At 35.7% G+C, this 16,699-nt stretch overlaps 1 protein-coding gene across 2 annotated transcripts in view; it reads right to left on the reverse strand.

Annotated features, from left to right (window-relative positions):
- Positions 1 to 868: 868 nt before the first annotated feature.
- The window catches only part of MTR (5-methyltetrahydrofolate-homocysteine methyltransferase), a 48,239-nt gene continuing 32,408 nt past the window's right edge, over positions 869 to 16,699 (reverse strand). For both annotated transcript variants that reach the window (XM_085219666.1, XM_085219665.1), the window contains 12 exons: positions 16,538 to 16,638; positions 15,099 to 15,166; positions 14,154 to 14,274; positions 11,235 to 11,316; positions 10,351 to 10,449; positions 9,377 to 9,452; positions 8,045 to 8,200; positions 7,114 to 7,310; positions 4,829 to 5,029; positions 3,466 to 3,658; positions 2,591 to 2,703; positions 869 to 2,457 (listed from right to left, as the gene is read on the reverse strand). In XM_085219666.1, the coding sequence (XP_085075792.1) occupies positions 2,371 to 2,457; positions 2,591 to 2,703; positions 3,466 to 3,658; positions 4,829 to 5,029; positions 7,114 to 7,310; positions 8,045 to 8,200; positions 9,377 to 9,452; positions 10,351 to 10,449; positions 11,235 to 11,316; positions 14,154 to 14,274; positions 15,099 to 15,166; positions 16,538 to 16,638 (1,494 nt within the window). In that variant the 3' untranslated portion in view covers positions 869 to 2,370. The remainder of the gene's footprint in view (positions 2,458 to 2,590; positions 2,704 to 3,465; positions 3,659 to 4,828; positions 5,030 to 7,113; positions 7,311 to 8,044; positions 8,201 to 9,376; positions 9,453 to 10,350; positions 10,450 to 11,234; positions 11,317 to 14,153; positions 14,275 to 15,098; positions 15,167 to 16,537; positions 16,639 to 16,699) is intronic.

Consider the following 16,699-nt stretch of genomic DNA (forward strand, 5'->3'; position numbering starts at 1 on the left):
GGAGACAAGGTGCATGTGTGAAAAAGAAACCAAAACAGATTTCAATTTTTATAGGCTACATAGTTCAAGGCCAAGTTTTCATAAGTATTATGACTTTTTTCTCTCCCACTATTTTGGCAGTATAAAAGAGCATTCTAGTAAGGTACCACTCCAGCAACAAGAATCAGCTGATCAACAAGGATATTTCTTATGCCTCCTAATATGCAAAGAAAGGAAGATATTATTTTTATAAATAATTAAAGGATGACACATTCCAAAGCGTTCAGTTAAGAACACACTCAGTGTTGTGGTTTAACCCTGGCAGCAGCTCAGCATCACAGAACTTTGCTCACTCCCCCCAGGTGAGGAGGAAAGGATTGTAAAGACTCATGGGTTGAGATAAAGATAGTTTACCAGGTAAAGCAAAAATCACACATGCAAGCAAGAAAAAATAAGGAATTAATTCACTGCTTCGCATGAGCAGGCAGATGAGATGTTCAGACACTCCCAGGAAAGCTGGGCTCAGCACATGCAGTGACTCCTTGGGAATACAATAACCATCACTCTGAATGTCCCGTCTTCCTCCTCCTTTACCCCAGCTTTTATTGCTGAGCATGACGCCATACGACATGGAATGTCCTTTTGGACAGTTCTGGTCAGCTGTTCTGACTGTGCACTCTCCCAGCTCCTTATGCACCCCAAGCTCCTTGCTGCCAGGGCAATATCAGAAATACAAAAGACCTTGACTCTGTGTATGCACTGCTCAGCAACAACTAACAACATCACTACTATCACCAATATTTTCACCCAATATCCAAATCCCAGATTCATACAAGCCTCTTCAGAGAAAATTTGCTCTATCCCAGCCAAAACCATGACCCTCAACTACTTTAAGAACCCAATAGCAGCATTTATTCTTTTAGGTTAATAATACAACATGTATACTAACTTTGAAATCATTTACTCACATTGCAGCAATATTTACTGCCATTGAAAGACTTCTAAAATGGTAACAGCATTGACAGCTAAACCTTTATTAATCTGTTAATTAAAGATTATTCTTTTAGCATAAAGTCAGAAAGAAACATTTCAAAAATTATAACTTAAAAGATTGCAGATAGACTACTTAAAAGTAAATTTTCTTCATAAAATGTGTCTTTTCTTTGCAGTTAGAGATCAGAAAAATGAGACTTTCCTGCCATAATATTTTATGACATTCACTTTTGAATAATATTTGAGGCACTTTAGGGGATTATTAAGAGCTACAAACAATTAGCTCACTTAAAGTTAAATCTGAAGAATAATCCTATAGTATTAACTGTTACTTATGATAGTGTTGCTGTTATTTGCTTTTTAAATCAAGGTGCCAGAAGTTTGTATAACACTGGTCAACTCCAAGATTTCATAATGCCTGATAATTCTAATAATTATGCTTCTCATACTTTTCACAAGCAAAAGATTGTTTGTATATGAATTAATCCTCAGAATCTAACTGTGAGATAGGAAGACAGGAAAGTCTCATTACACTTTATACAGAGTAGAAACAGACTGTGGTCAGCTGAAATTAAGCATGAGACAACTGAACAGGCTCAGTCATCTCATTTAATATTTTATCATAATACTGCATCTCTGATATTGTTCCAGCACATTATATTCTTTTGAAAGTTTTAACTACAGTTGTCATCACAAAGTATTTTTAAAACCTGAGTTATTATTTAGACCAAAAAAAAAAAAAAAAAACAACCAACAGTACACACAAGACCTAAATTTGGAGCACACAGATTTGAGAAAAGGAGATCTGTTTGTACACCAGTTGTTCTTGGTAACTCAGTTTAAAACTTTTGCTGACCTCACAGAAAAAAAAAAAAAAAAAACACATTGTATTTCTGTATGACATTGACTTGCTAATACACATTCAAATAACAGAAATCAAATTCTGTTGAGCATCAGTCCACAGTCAGTGAGACAAATACATGGCCTTCATTTCAAAGCCTTCCTAAGGACAAGAGGGGAAATGAAACTTCCACATCTCACCCTGCAACTAGCTGCACACTGCTACGACTAAGATACGTAATGCCCTCATGGTCCCATCTACCTGGCACTTCTGAAATATAAGCTCCTTGATCAAAAATTAGGCACAATAAGACCAAAACTGAGCTGGATGGAAGGGAACTTCTCAATAATAAGGATTTTCTTCTTGCATTTGAATTCATTTGGTTTGTCGGGATAGTTGTGGTTCTTGGCTTTTTTTGGACCAGAACAGTGACAAAAACAACAAAACACTTTCAACGAATACTAAGGGCAGTGATGAAAGAGAATAGATGCCACTTTATTCTTCCTTCTGGCAAATGGACCATCAGAAGGAAATGCTTGCCCATATATCTCTCACAATTACTCCGTATCATATCCCAGAATGGGTCCCAGCCATTTCTCCACTTCTGCCACAGACAATTTTTTTCTTAGTGCATAATCTTCAACCTGCAAAAGGAACACAAAACACAATGAAAATTTGGGAACTCTGGCTTTTTGTGTTGACAAAAACTTTTGAAGCATCTGGACAAAAGTTGTTTTTGACTACTGTAACAATGCCTCAACAGACTGTGCAAGTTACCTGATCTTTACATATCTTGCCAACAGCAAAATATTTTGATTTGGGGCTGGAAAAGTAGAGGCCAGAAACTGCAGAAGCAGGTGTCATTGCTAATGATTCAGTTAAACCAATTCCTGAAAAAGAGAATGGAAACATACTTGTTCTCCAGATTGATGGTAAGTCTAAGTTCAGAATCTTTTTCTGTCAGACAGCTTTAAGCAAATTCACAATTAAGAAGCTTTCCAACGAGTTAAAAAGATAAAACTACTATCTACTTATCCATTCCAAAGAAAATACATAAAACTTCAAATACATTGCAGACTTCCATTACAGCATTACTATAGAGTAACTGAATTGTTCACAGGAAAAAAAAAAAAAAAAAGGGAGGATATTTTTGAAAATGAAATGGCTAACTAGAGCTTTTGAAACATAGAAAGTTATTTCGGATGTGAATTAACAGTGAAACATTCAATATGTAAAATATAACAGGAAAACAAAAAGAATTTCCTCTTTTTTAAAAGTTACCATCTCAAGGCTACTGAGCACTAGGAAGCACATTGCAGAATTAGCTTTTATTTTGTCTGTATATGGAATGTCTTCTTGTAGCCATAAGGATGCCAGAATTTTCTCTCTGTGTAGCAAAGTCCTATTTGCATGTAATTTGCTAAGTAAGGATAAAACTCCTTTAGCAAAACCACAGGAAGTATTTTGTATTTTTTTCCTTGCACGAGGAAAATAAAAACAACAACGGAAGAGGAAAAGCAGCCATTTCCAGAACCATGTCAGTTCCATTTTTACATGCAGATCTTCACACTCTAGTTCTTTGTTTCATTGACATTTCATTCTCTAATTAAACAAAAAAAGTTGAAAAGTCTTAGTAAGGTTGATGTAGTTACCTGTTGTTTCCTCAATGTTAGCAAGCTTCCACATGGTGAGTTTTTCTGTATGGTCAGGCTGGCTTGGATAACCAGGAGCAGGCCGAATTCCCTTGTATTTAATTTTGCGTAGGTCAGAAAGATCTAGCTGCTCATCACTACAGTAAGCCCAGAATTCCCTTCTAACTCTTTCATGGAGCTCCTCGGCAAATGCCTTGAAATACAGTGAAAAAAAATATATGTGGTTTCCACAAAAAAAGTATATATTTCTTTGTAGAAAGAAACGCAGTAGTTATTTGATGAAGACATACAATGATAAAGACTTTCTCCTTGTTTCCACTTTGATTTTTTAAGAGTAAGATCTTGTAATAGGTGAAAACTTTGATCGCATTAAGATTCTCATACCATGCTGCTTTTTCTAGTTCAGGCCTTTTTGTTTTTTTGTCTTACTGGTAAATAATGTGGGTTTTTTTTGTTATTATGTCTTAAAATGCTACACAGCTAAATAAGTATCTAAAGCGGTAACTAAAGAAGATGAAGTTCAGTAGGTAATGGCAGTATCAAATTACATTATTATAACACTGAAGACAATAGGTCTATTTTGGATATCTCCTCCTGTGGAATGGAGATCTACCTGTGGAATGCCATTCTGGCCACACTAGTATCAGATGTAAATACCAACTACTGCTCTTTTTCTGTATTCAGGAGAAATTTCCACTTCGGCAAACATCCTTCAATGGCATCAAATACTAATTTCTAAAACTCCTTATAGTTTAAAGTACACAACTACAGCCAATTCCACTTGCCCTGAAGTTCCTATGAATTTTACACTGATTACTCAGTATAAGCATGGAGACAGAGGTAGAGTTGGAGAGAAGGGATAGAACTTTCTAAACCACTTCAGTTACAGCTTTAAGAGCATGCCTAAGTCTAAGATACATTAAGTCAAAAGACTTGTGCCCTGGACACATCTCCATGGCTGCCATTAAAGCTGAAAGCACATCAGTGCAATATCAAGCAACTCAAGAATATTGGGGGTTTCAATCTGGGTCTGAACACTCATTCTCTTGTAAGTGAAGCAATATTTAAAGACAGTTTTGTTTAAGCAGCCTTGTTTAAAAACGTACTAAATTCTATCAACTATCAAAACGGTCAAAAAGAACTTGGAGGAGTTTTTGCAGCTGGTAGGTATGGATAGCAGACTCCCTTCTGGCTCAGAAGATGACCCTCTCTTAAGAGAAGCTCAGGGGAATCAGTTCACTTCCAGATTCAATATGGGGCATGCACTAATGCAACAGTTTAAGTCTACACTAAAACTTGAGACAGCAGTTTGTCAAATCTAGAACACAGAAAATTTGCACGGAAACATGATAAAACTTCATACCTCAGCCAGTCGATCTCCAAGTGCCTTTACCATTATGATATTGTACTCATCATCCTGTCTCCTGAAGTCATCGCATAACTCATCCACACCAAAGCAGGCTACAGCAAAAAGGCCTAAGTAGTCACAGATGCCAGAATCCAGTGGTGCTATGAAGTCTGAGAGACAGTAATATGGATCTGTACAGGCAGAATCTTTTTCAGCCTAAAGTAAAATAAACAAACAAACAAGCCAGAACATTAAAAGAATATATTATTAGTGCGTTATTGATCCAAACACCAGGATTTTTATGACTAAAGGGCTAGGAGCATTTCTGACAAATACCTAACTAGTCTTTGAGCCACAACAGCTTTCCTCTCCTTGAATTAGATGAAAAGCATTTCTACTCTTCTGAGAGTGTTTAGATCCGAAAAAACAAAATGTCAAAGAGAGAGATGCTGTACTGAACAGGCGTAGAGATGTTCTGGTTCTATTTACAGCTGGTAAGATTTAACAGCTTATTCTGCAGACAAAGTATTACAAAATAGCAAACACTCTTGTGCCAACCACTGGGGATGAAGAGGAATTTTCCATCTGTAACACTCGGACTCCACATTTGTCAGCAAAATGGATAGTTGATAGCTTGCACCTCAACTATGCAAACTGCAGAATTCTTCAGCAGCTCCCACTACGAAATGCCTATGAGAGTCTATAAACACTCCTTGTTTCTTATGCCACAAACCACATGCTCAGTAGCATTAAAAAAAAAAAAAAAAAAAAAACAGTACTCCGGGAATTACGTTTGCATGATCCACGTACAAACTGAAACAAAATTTGTCTATCACTATTGAAAAGTTGAACCCCAACAAGGTTTGAGGGGGTTTATGCTAAAAAGAAAGACCCACGCACCACATCCTTTCCCAAAAATGGAAAAAAGGGAATAGAAACAGGTGAAGGTGACTGAATGCTGACAACAGCATCTAACAAGAAGTTTTACATCTAACAAGAAGCTGAGGATGAAAACTGTATTTAAATTTAAAGTTCTTTTGTTTTGATCATAGCTACAAGAAAATACTAAACATCTCCTGCTTTTAGATTTCCATCTCATCCTTAATGATGACAACATCATAGAGAGAACTCTGTGTACCGAGGGGAAGATTTTATATACAAAACAGAAGACAATTACTCCTTTCTATTTTACTCTGGTGAAGCTGGATCACTACGTACACTAGACTGAAATACATTTAGCTAAAATGGGTGAGATTCCAGAATAATGGTACCCACAATAATGTAGTTTCATGCTCCTAACCTCTCGGACATCCTCAATAAATCGCAAACACATGAGATAAAAAGAAGGAAAAGAAAATGTAGTAAACTTGATTTACATGGGCTATCAACATGTTTAACTAGGTAGTTAGGCCCTGGAACAGCATCCCCTGAATGTTTCTGAGAACTGTTTATATAAACCTCTGCCATGGACTTGAAGATAACTAAGATCAGTCTCCATGCAATAGATCATCTATTCCAGGAGTTGGTAGATAAACTTTAAGCTATGTACTTCTCAGTGCAATTTTGCAATACTGGCACAGAGTAAGAATAATTTATTTCAGGAATTCAAGTTACTTGTTAGATTTGCCATATTTGATGACAAAATATATGAACTATCAAGAAGTCAAACTGAAATGCAGGGAAGGAAGAGAAGCAGAATATCTTGAAAATGTACAAGTTATGAAAATAAATGCAAATGCCAGTATGATTCGAGCATAAATACTTAAAATAATGATTCTCACAACTGAAATTAGCAGCAAACTAATTATCAACTGTCTCTTATTATGAGGAATTTTATATAAAAAAAACTAAGATTACCAGAAACATTTATCTCCACTGAGCTTTAGTTTCCAGATATTATAATTAAAAATATTTTTCATCTTTAACATACCCAAACAGAAATTTAAGGTGGAATCCAGGGATATTATTAGGTTCTACCTTAGCACATAGGACTGACATGATGACTATATACAGCACAGTGCTTTAGAACGGTTTAAATAATAAAATGAAGACAGAAAACAGAGATTTGAAGCTGTCAAGTCAATGAAGCGTTCTGTACAACTATTACAATGCAAATTACAACAAATACTACAGTTAGAAATACTTGGGTCATTACTAGCAAGATCTTGTTATTACTGAAAAAAATGGCAAGACAAGCGCAGACAGATAATGGCAATTATTTATTGCATAGATTTTATTACAGCATTTCTGTTCTACTCCTACAACTCAGAAAAAAAAAAAAAATTATTCTGTTACTTTACCTGTTGCCTCAGGCCACAGAATTTTGCTATTGGTTCTGAAGATCCCACTGCCTCTTCAACAGCATACAGATAGATATCATCTTGAACACTTCGAGCTGGCCAGAATCCAAGTACACCCCTTGCTTGTAATTTCTTTTGATTAATTAATATTTTCAGAAGATTTTGAGCATCGTTATAAACTTTCTGTGCTTCTTCACCTATGAAAAAAAAAAAAAAAAAGAGAGAGAACCTTTAGAAAAGACAAGCATTCACAACCAGTTGAACAAGTCTAAGAACCGCTTAAGATTGCTTCATTTTCCACGAAATTCTCTACTGCAGCAATCTGTCAGCCAGAGCAAACAGTGAGCATAGCAGTGTGATAATGTCTGTACAGCTGTAACAACATGCATCTCAAAACAAATGTTACAGCCATCACCATCATAGCTGGGGCAGAGGACTCAGAATGAAATGAGCAATATGGAAAGCATGCATGTGCCTACATTACCACAATGAAATAGAATTATAGAAATAGAAAACATTTACTTCAACTTCATCACATATTCCAAAGCCTACAGAGTAGTATCAAAGAGAGGAAAAGCCCTCTTGACATCTTTGCCCTTAACAGGGATATGTGCTAATTGCTCTGTTGCCATTTTCTGCTGTTAAAATAGCAGCCCATGCTTTAGCAGTGAATTCTAAATATGACTAAGCACCTTCCTACTTCATGTGACAACATCAGTAAATGTTGTTTTACACAGTAACATTTAAGTGCCAATGAATCATAGAATAGCTTAGGTTGGAAAAGGACCTCAAGGTTCATCAGGCTCCAGTCCCCCTGCCATTGGCAGGGCAACCAGCTTCCAGAATGCATTTTCACCATTTCTGTCTATTTCAAAATATTCACAATCTGAATGCTGCATACGCACAAAGTAAATGCAATTTCATTACTTACCTACTGTTTTATCATTAAAGACTTTAGGAAAACCCCGGTTGGGATATTTTCCTCTAAGTTGCCAGACGTCAAAGAAAGGCTTCCAGTCAATGTACTCTACTAGCCTCTTCAGGTCATAATCTTCAAAGACTTTTGTACCAATGAATTTTGGTTTCACTGTAAGAATCAGAAGTACAATCTGACATGAAGACAATTATTTAATATTGCACTAATATGTGCAGCATAATTGATGCTTCCCAGCCTCCACCTCTGCAAATAAACTCTTCTGAAGTAATTTCAAATTCTCACTGCCACATCCTGCCCAAGTTATACCATACTCTGGGTTTAAAAGACAATTTTAAAAAAATCATAAAAAGTCAAAATAAGAAATATAAGGTCTTCTGTAATTTTCTGTAAATCAATTCTTACTTGATGTTTGAATTTTCTACTTATTTCATGGGACAAAATATTCAACGTAAGACCAAAATCGACCTATCCATACCCAAAAGATTTCATAGGCCTGTGTCACATGTAATTACAAATGCCACTTTCTTTATACAGACATAATGTGCTATGGTATTGTAAAATAGCTCCGACAATTAATATGAAATTTGTAAGAGCTTTTGCTACCATCACACACTGTTATGTGTATGCATCAGAAGTGAAAGAGAGATATGGATCTTTGCTATGATGCAGCCACAAGCTTTGTACTTGTTTTATCTCTGCTGTTCACTACTTTATAACACAGCTTTTATTAATATGAGCAACTGAAAATCAGCATTTCCTTGAGACTCTATTTTATCCTCCAGATTCTCTTCCCCATCCCATTGGGGTGGGATTGAGTGAACAAAAATGGTACAGAAACAGGTAAAAAAATATCTACCTTTTTTTCCATTAAATTGTAAGGAGGAATTTGATAAAATGGTGTGTCACAACTAGTGTTGCCTAGAAGCAGTACATAAGCTTCGCAGTATGAGCCAGTTCAATATTATTTTGGAAAGGGTGCATTACTCTGATTTTTGATTATATGGGGTTATGGGTGACTATGTTTTAGATTTTTACCCCTATTTCTTATTAATTTTTGTTTTGAGATGTTTTGCTTTTTTTTTTTTTTTTTAAATTACTGTGAAAAATTATGAAGTTGAAACAGATCAGCAAGATGGAACTTAAGCAATGAAAAAAAGTCTGCTCATATAGACGTGAGTTTATTCAAGTTGTTACCTTATTTCTAACACAATGCTACTACATCTTGAAGTTTAATGAAGCATCATCCAGTTAATTAAATCAACAGATAAAATGAAACAAAGACACAAGAAAATCACCACCTCTACAACCAACAACATATAAACTGACCGGGTTTGTGGTCTGACAACCAGTCATTATGGAAACCTTTTCTTCTAGCTTGCTGTAGAGACAAGTATCTTCTTTCCTGTACGGACACAAAACGGTTACTCTTATGAAAACACACATCTTTATAACAAAGTCTAACCATCGCAGTGGTCATACAATTATAGTCAAAACCTTTTACAGGGCAATTCTGAAAAAAAAAAAAAAAAAAAAAATTCAATTCCAAAAACTCCTAACTGAATTCACTACAAAATTCTCTTTAAATGAGAGCCCTGCACTTGGTCATCTCAATTTGTGAACTGATCTTAAAATGGATAGTCTTAAACTTGGCTGGATTCATTCTTCTGAGTAGGAGGCCTCAACCTTTATCTCTGTCTATCAAAAGACTATTTAAGAGTCAGATCACTTTCAGTTTGCTTCTACGTTTCTCTATAAAAAGATAGAAAAGCCAAACAGACAAAGTTTATATACGCACTGTCACGCCCCACCTTTCATTTCTCTCTGCTTTCCCTTCACTCCCCTAAAATTGCAGTACAAGTTCTCTACTTTGAAGCTGTTCAGATCCCTAACCAAAACAACACAAACACAACAGGAAAATGCGGTAGTGTGAAATACGCAATAGAACAGGATCAGCAAAAACAGTTGGTGTCATTTTAGTTACCTCAGTGCATTTCCCTGTTTTCAGCTACTGCCATAGGAGAGCATTGGTTTCCTGAAGACTGGTTAAGCTGACATGACTGCCAGCAACATAGAGCTATCCTAGGTATCAGTGAGTTTTCATTTCAGACAATCTTGACTTTGCCAGCAGTATGTTCGACTCATGTAGAATTATCCCCTACAGGCTAGAATTTTATTTATTTTTTCAAAATCAGCACAAGTATACATCAAGGTCTTCATTAAGAGCTGAAACTCAGAGTTAGTAATTATGTAAGTACCCACCACTTCAAACAAGAGAAAAACTAGATTATTTACATTTGTACCTTGAGAGACTCATAGTGCTCTTGTCTAATTTCTTCATATTCCTCTAATATTTCCTCAAAGAAATCATCCTTTACACTTTCATCTAAGAGCTGGGAGCACTGCAGAAAGGAAAGAGAACACACTAAATACATACTATGAGAACACAACATGAATTTCAGACTAAGCTATCTTTTAGACATTACTTTCAGTGAATTTTACCCAATTAAATCTGACAATACTAACTTAAGCCTTACCACTAAATGGTAAACTATATTCAAAACATATTTAAACATAGGATGAGTGAGAATATTGCCCTTCTACACAGGTAATATTAGTAGAGTTCCATCCTGCTCTCAAAAGACCAAAAGAGGGATAATTTATGTCTCTACAGGCTGAATAGTCAAATAAACAACAGGCAGCTACTTCTTTTTTATTTTTTTTCCCCACTAAGACTACCTATTTGTCTAACAGAGTGAGCACCTATTCCAAAAATCTTCAGTCAGCCACTTCATAGTACTGTTTTCCTGTTTCCATATCTCTAATCTCACAAATATACTCGAAAGGGAGAACAGGAGATCACATATAATCACATCGTTCCTCATCTTCAAACATCTCAGAACTACGGTCAAGGATTCAGAGTGAATCATGTCACCAGCATTAGATAATTAGACAAACTGACATGTAAATATAGGTATCCAATGACAGTAAGTAAATCAGCTCGATGAGAAAACTAAGTGGCTATAAAAAAACTGCTGAAGCAACACCAGTTTAGGAAGTGGTCTGTGTAGTATCTCTTCCATTTTTTGCTATAATATTAAAATTTAGATAGAAAGATGAGAGGCATAAGAAAGAAAAGCTGGGCATATATACTTGCGTAAATGAGAAATTATAAATTAGAACTTACAACCACAACACTCTTGGATGCATCCAGGACATGAATTACAGGTGCACTATAGCGGGGGGCAATTTTAACAGCTGTATGTGTTCTTAAATGAAAAAGAAAGTGAGCATTTCAGAACTGAAACAAACAAAAGCAGGAAAACAAACAGTAGCCCCTGCGAAATACGAAATACATCCTGACAATGCACAGACCAGAATTTCAAAACAAGAAACCACTGATGAACAGCAGATTTTTAATAATAGCTACATAAAAACTTTACTTCAACGAGTATCAGAATGCTTTATAAGTAATGAGACAGCTTATATTTCCTCAGCGTCTTACCAGCTGACTGAAAGTCAGCAATTTGTTAGGTTAATTCTCAGAAATTTCAGGTTTAGTTTGGAACTTTCTCACTAACAAAAAAATAGAAAAAAATAAGGTAAAATCTTGTTTGCTCATCTTACATCTTTTCCTCCCACATGCTATCTTCTGGGTGTGTGGATTAACATTAATGCATTCCAGTGATGATTATTTCAATTTCTATAATGCTCTACTTCAGAGGCAGAAGCTTTCCATTTACCTGAAAAAGGAATTCTACCAATGGCAATAACACAGAACAGACGTGCATCTGCTATGTCAGCCTAGTCACCTAAATTAAGAACTCCCAGTTTATTTAATATATACTCATATTCCAATCAAAAGTAAGCAGCAGGCCTAACCTCTCTTTTCTTCAGGTTCTATCAAAAAGTAAAAACACTTGAACATAAGGTTAATGATGACTGTGCAACAGTTCAATAACCATTCGTCTAAGAACACCTTAATTTGATTCTAGGTGATGCACTGTTGATATTAGCAGCTCAGTTTGTTAGAAAGAAAGATACTTTATCATCCATTTTGATAGAAACAGAAAAAGTAAACAAACAGAGCATAATCCTACACAGGCACTGTATCATCAGGTACGTATTTTTTTAAACAAACATTACCAATAAAACCATCACCACTATTTGTCAACATCTGAATTTCACAAAGTAGCACAGCAAATAACACAAACATTGCTGTAAATTGAAGTGAAACTTCATTACGTAGATTCTGTAGTCAGAATCTAGTCTCTCTCTTTCAAACTAACCTCATTTTCTGCCTTTCCAAGTACGCATGGTCTACCAATTACAAATCATGGCGTCTACCTATTTCAGAGAATAAATGATAGTTCTTCATTAGCAAGCTCTAATGTATACACAACTTTTCAGAATACACAAGGTTAAATTTAAAGCTGTGCAAGTGAAATTAAATACATACTATTAATCTAGTTTTCCATAAAGCATACCATCATCTGACACATTTTAAAGAAACTGTAAGTGTCCAGTCATGTGCACTATTATATTTATATAGAGTTCATGTGAGTACAATTGTTTATGAATACAAAACAGATTTTATATATGATTTAATTATTTCTACATTTAAGGACAAAATTTATACTGCCCATCTGCATTCATCTCTACGTATAAATTTTACAGATCTGTTTGATGCTGCTTATTTTACATCAATTATTATGCCACAGTGCTCTACAGACACTAAAAAGACAGAAAAAAGGGCTCTCTAAGGCCCTCTACTTAGAAATGCCCTATCCATTTTTTCATTTGTTTAGGAAAAAAACTCCTTGTTTGTTCTCAGTACAGAAGTCATAGCTAAAGAGGCTTGTGAAAAAGAAGAACCATAGGACCAATAAAGACGGGTAGCGATCCTGCTATTTCCTGTTTGCTAAGGCCAACAATACAAAATACATGTAGCTAATGGTTCTGATGGACTATGTGCTGCTCTGCTAAAGGAAGTAATACTGCTAACAGCTTTTAGTTACACAAGAAATGACCTCTGCAGCCTTCTGAGCTGTCACCTACTGAAAGATACTGTACATAAACCACTTAGCAAAGTATGACAAGGCCATTACACAATGCCTAAAACACATCTGTCGTAATGCTCATACTAGATGTCAGCAAGCTGTCAACACCGTTCTTTAGGGTATCACAGCAGCTGCATTACTTCATTGGAATGGATCAGAGAGAACAAGGTATCAACAAAAAAAAAGTTCAGCCTAACAAATACAAAATGGTAGCTACTTAAAGGCAAGCTGCTAGAATGTATCCTCTATCACCCTGCTTGAACAGGATTGGTGGTTCAACCCAGTCACCACAGTGCTGTACAATGATTCAGGAAAATACCAACTTCCTGAAAGATAATAGCACCTTGATATCTGTATGACCATCTCTAGTCTCAGAATCATTCACACTGGGGAATCATTCTGGGGAATCAACTTGTTACAAGGGTAGACAGTAAGAAGACAAGGGGGAATGGTTTTAAGTTCAAGGAGGGGAAGTTTAGATTGGATGTCGGGGGGAAGTTCTTCACAGAGAGAGTAGCGAGATGCTAGAACAGGCTGTCCAGGGAGGATGCCCCATTCCTGGAAGCGTTCAAGATCAGGTTGGATGTGGCCATGGGCAGCCTGGTCTTGTACCAGATCTGGAGGTTGATGGCCCTGCCTGATCCAGGCGGGTTGGTACTCGATTATCCTGGGGACCCCTGTCAACCCAAGCCATTCTACGATTCTATGATATTCAGAATGCTACCCATTCTACCGTTTAGAATAACAGAACCATATTCATATGAATATGCACATTAATTTTTAGAAGTTACCACAATAGTATTTCCAGATACAAAATACATTTGCAAAAACAAAAAGTGTGTCTGGTATTTGTTCTATTCCAACTACACTGTAGTACTGTATTTCAGTACTTGATAAAAGAAATAATAGTCTTAAGTAAATAAATACCAAGCACGTGCATCTGGAGAAAACAAGGAAAAAGGGAGAGAGAAATGGCTACAAAGATTTTCCCCTGGTTGACACTATTATCACACGCATTCCCCATCTTCCCAAAGGTGATATCTTACTTAGAAGTAGTTGCTCCTCCAATCAGCAAAGGAATCTTTATTGCCAATCTCTCCATTTCTTTGGCGACAAATATCATTTCATCCAAAGATGGGGTGATGAGACCAGACAGACCAATAATATCTATTTAAAATTTACAAACACATACATATAAAAGGTTTAGGAAATCCTGTAAAAATTTATGCATCATTTTAGAGTGAAAGTCTTTAATTCCTAGCTTCATGCATCAGATAGAAAACACTGAGATAGAAAGCATGGTAATATCTTCTAGATTAGACAGGTTTACCTAAATCAGAAAGAATGAAAGCGATTCTGAATCCTCAGTTTAAGAGATTTCTCAGTCTTCACAGCTGCTGAATACTCACTGCTCCAGTTTCATAATAAACTACAATACTTCTGATTAGCAAACTTCAAACCTCAGAGCCTGTGAACTCTGCTCTTAGAAACAGTAAATGCTTTTCAATTTCATCACCTGTGTTCCACACAAATCATCTTTTACAAGACTGTTTCACAACAACTATAACTCAGTTCAATTTTTTTACTAGAATAATTCATCCTACTTTCCTTGCTTTGGAAAGGCCAAATTCTTATACTGATTTAAAACCCAACATAAAGTTAGTCAACCTTTCCAAATTTCCATTTATTTCCATTTATCCATGTGTGAAACAAATTCTAAACAACAAATACTAAAACATCTCTACAAGTAGAGTTGTCCTTTTAATGCAGGTTTCAGTTCCTTGGTGCTAAGTTTCATGGAAGAGCCAAATACTGTTATTACTGTTAATGGAAAAGTTTTGATTTACCTAAGGTAGTCTGATAAAATGATAGGCAGCACAGAAATGCAATGAGCAGGGGAAAAAAGAAAAAAAAAAAAAAAACACTGAAAAAAGCAGAGAGCAAGGTTTGAAATTAAATAATTTAGGAGTACTAATGAAATCTCTCTATACCTGCTTTGTTCTCAACAGCAGCTCTCAATATCTTATCACATGGAGTCATGACTCCTAAATCAATAACTCTGTGAAAAGAAGTGAGATGACAAGATTCTTTTAAAGAGTAGTCAGTTCTGTTCTGGGGCAAACACATTGCTCTTACTGTTTATCAGAGTTAAAATGAAGATTAATTTTTGTTTGTTTCCCTTCACACAACCGTTGGGAGTTCTAATATAGAAACACCTATGAGTCTGGAAAAAATTTCAATACGCTAAAGTTACTAATGACACACAGTAGATAAGAAAATGGTGGGTTCTTTAGTGATTAATTTTTATTTGAGGTTGTTTAGACAATACTAAACATTTTTGTGGTATCATACCTTATATTAGGAATATAAACTGACCTTGTTGTTGTTTTTTTATCATGCATTTTATGAAGTGAGACACTGCTATTTCTTTGCCAGCACTCTATTCCTATTAGCCCAAGCCATTGTCAAAATCTCTACCTATTTCCCATTCCCCTGCTTCAAGTGAGCCATGCAAGCCTGCTGGCTTCATTCAGTCTCACTTGTATTCATGGTGACAGAAAACACCACTCCTCTAAGTTAAAAATAAAAAAATAAAAATCAAGAAAGTTGGAGAAAAAAAAAACAATTTCAAGAAGTAATGAAACAGGATACACTGCATATACACAATGCTGTTACTTCCCTCAGTGCTTTGTGTTTTAAAATGATGAAATTATCTTTGCTCTCTTTTAAAGAACAAGTCAAAATCAAAACAAAATGAATGAATGACAAGACAGAGTTCCAGAGCATTCAGGTCCGCACAATGATCGATAGAGGGCTCTGACAGAAATATGACCATTCATTCCAACACTGCTGTCAACCCTGTATGCACACAGGCTTTGAAAGTACTGACTTTTCTTGAAGTTTCACTTTTTAAAACTCAGAATTAAAATCTCATCCCTTATTTAACAAGATGTACCACAGTCAGTTTTTAAAACCTTGTAGTTGACAAACAACTTGAAAAACATACCAAGATATCCTTTTTTCCCAGCACACCACAAAACACACAAGCACTCTTGCCTTCTGGAATTGTCCTGTCTGGTTTCTTCAGATAATACACTTCTATGTTTAAGGCTTTATATATACGTTTAAATAATGTTACATGCAACACTTAATTCTCCCACTTATTTTTCAGTTTAATATTAAGCTGTATTCATCTCTGACGGCAACTTCTTAGAAAAAAGGAATTACAAAAAGATGCTAAGGTCCCTCTTGCCTCCATATCTGTAATAACTGGTACAATCTATGTTCCTGTCACTGCTATGGGAAGGAAGAACAGTTCCTAATATATACTCATCTCTAACTATTACCTCCACAGCTTCAGTAGGCCTAGTATACTAATTATCTATCTTATTACAGTTATACTCCCAACTACCCAGTTTATTCTCTTTACCTGAAGTTGTTGCAGCCCAGAACGACTCCCACAATGTTCTTGCCAATATCATGTACATCACCTTTCACAGTTGCTAGTACTATTGTACCATTATAAGGATCCTGAAAGTTGAACAAATGGCACAAGAATTCAATTACTCATAAGCTTCAGTATTCTCTCAAT

This window comes from Meleagris gallopavo, chromosome 2 (assembly GCF_905368555.1).
Source record: "Meleagris gallopavo chromosome 2, MGAL_WU_HG_1.1, whole genome shotgun sequence".
Taxonomy (NCBI): Eukaryota; Metazoa; Chordata; class Aves; order Galliformes; family Phasianidae; genus Meleagris; species Meleagris gallopavo.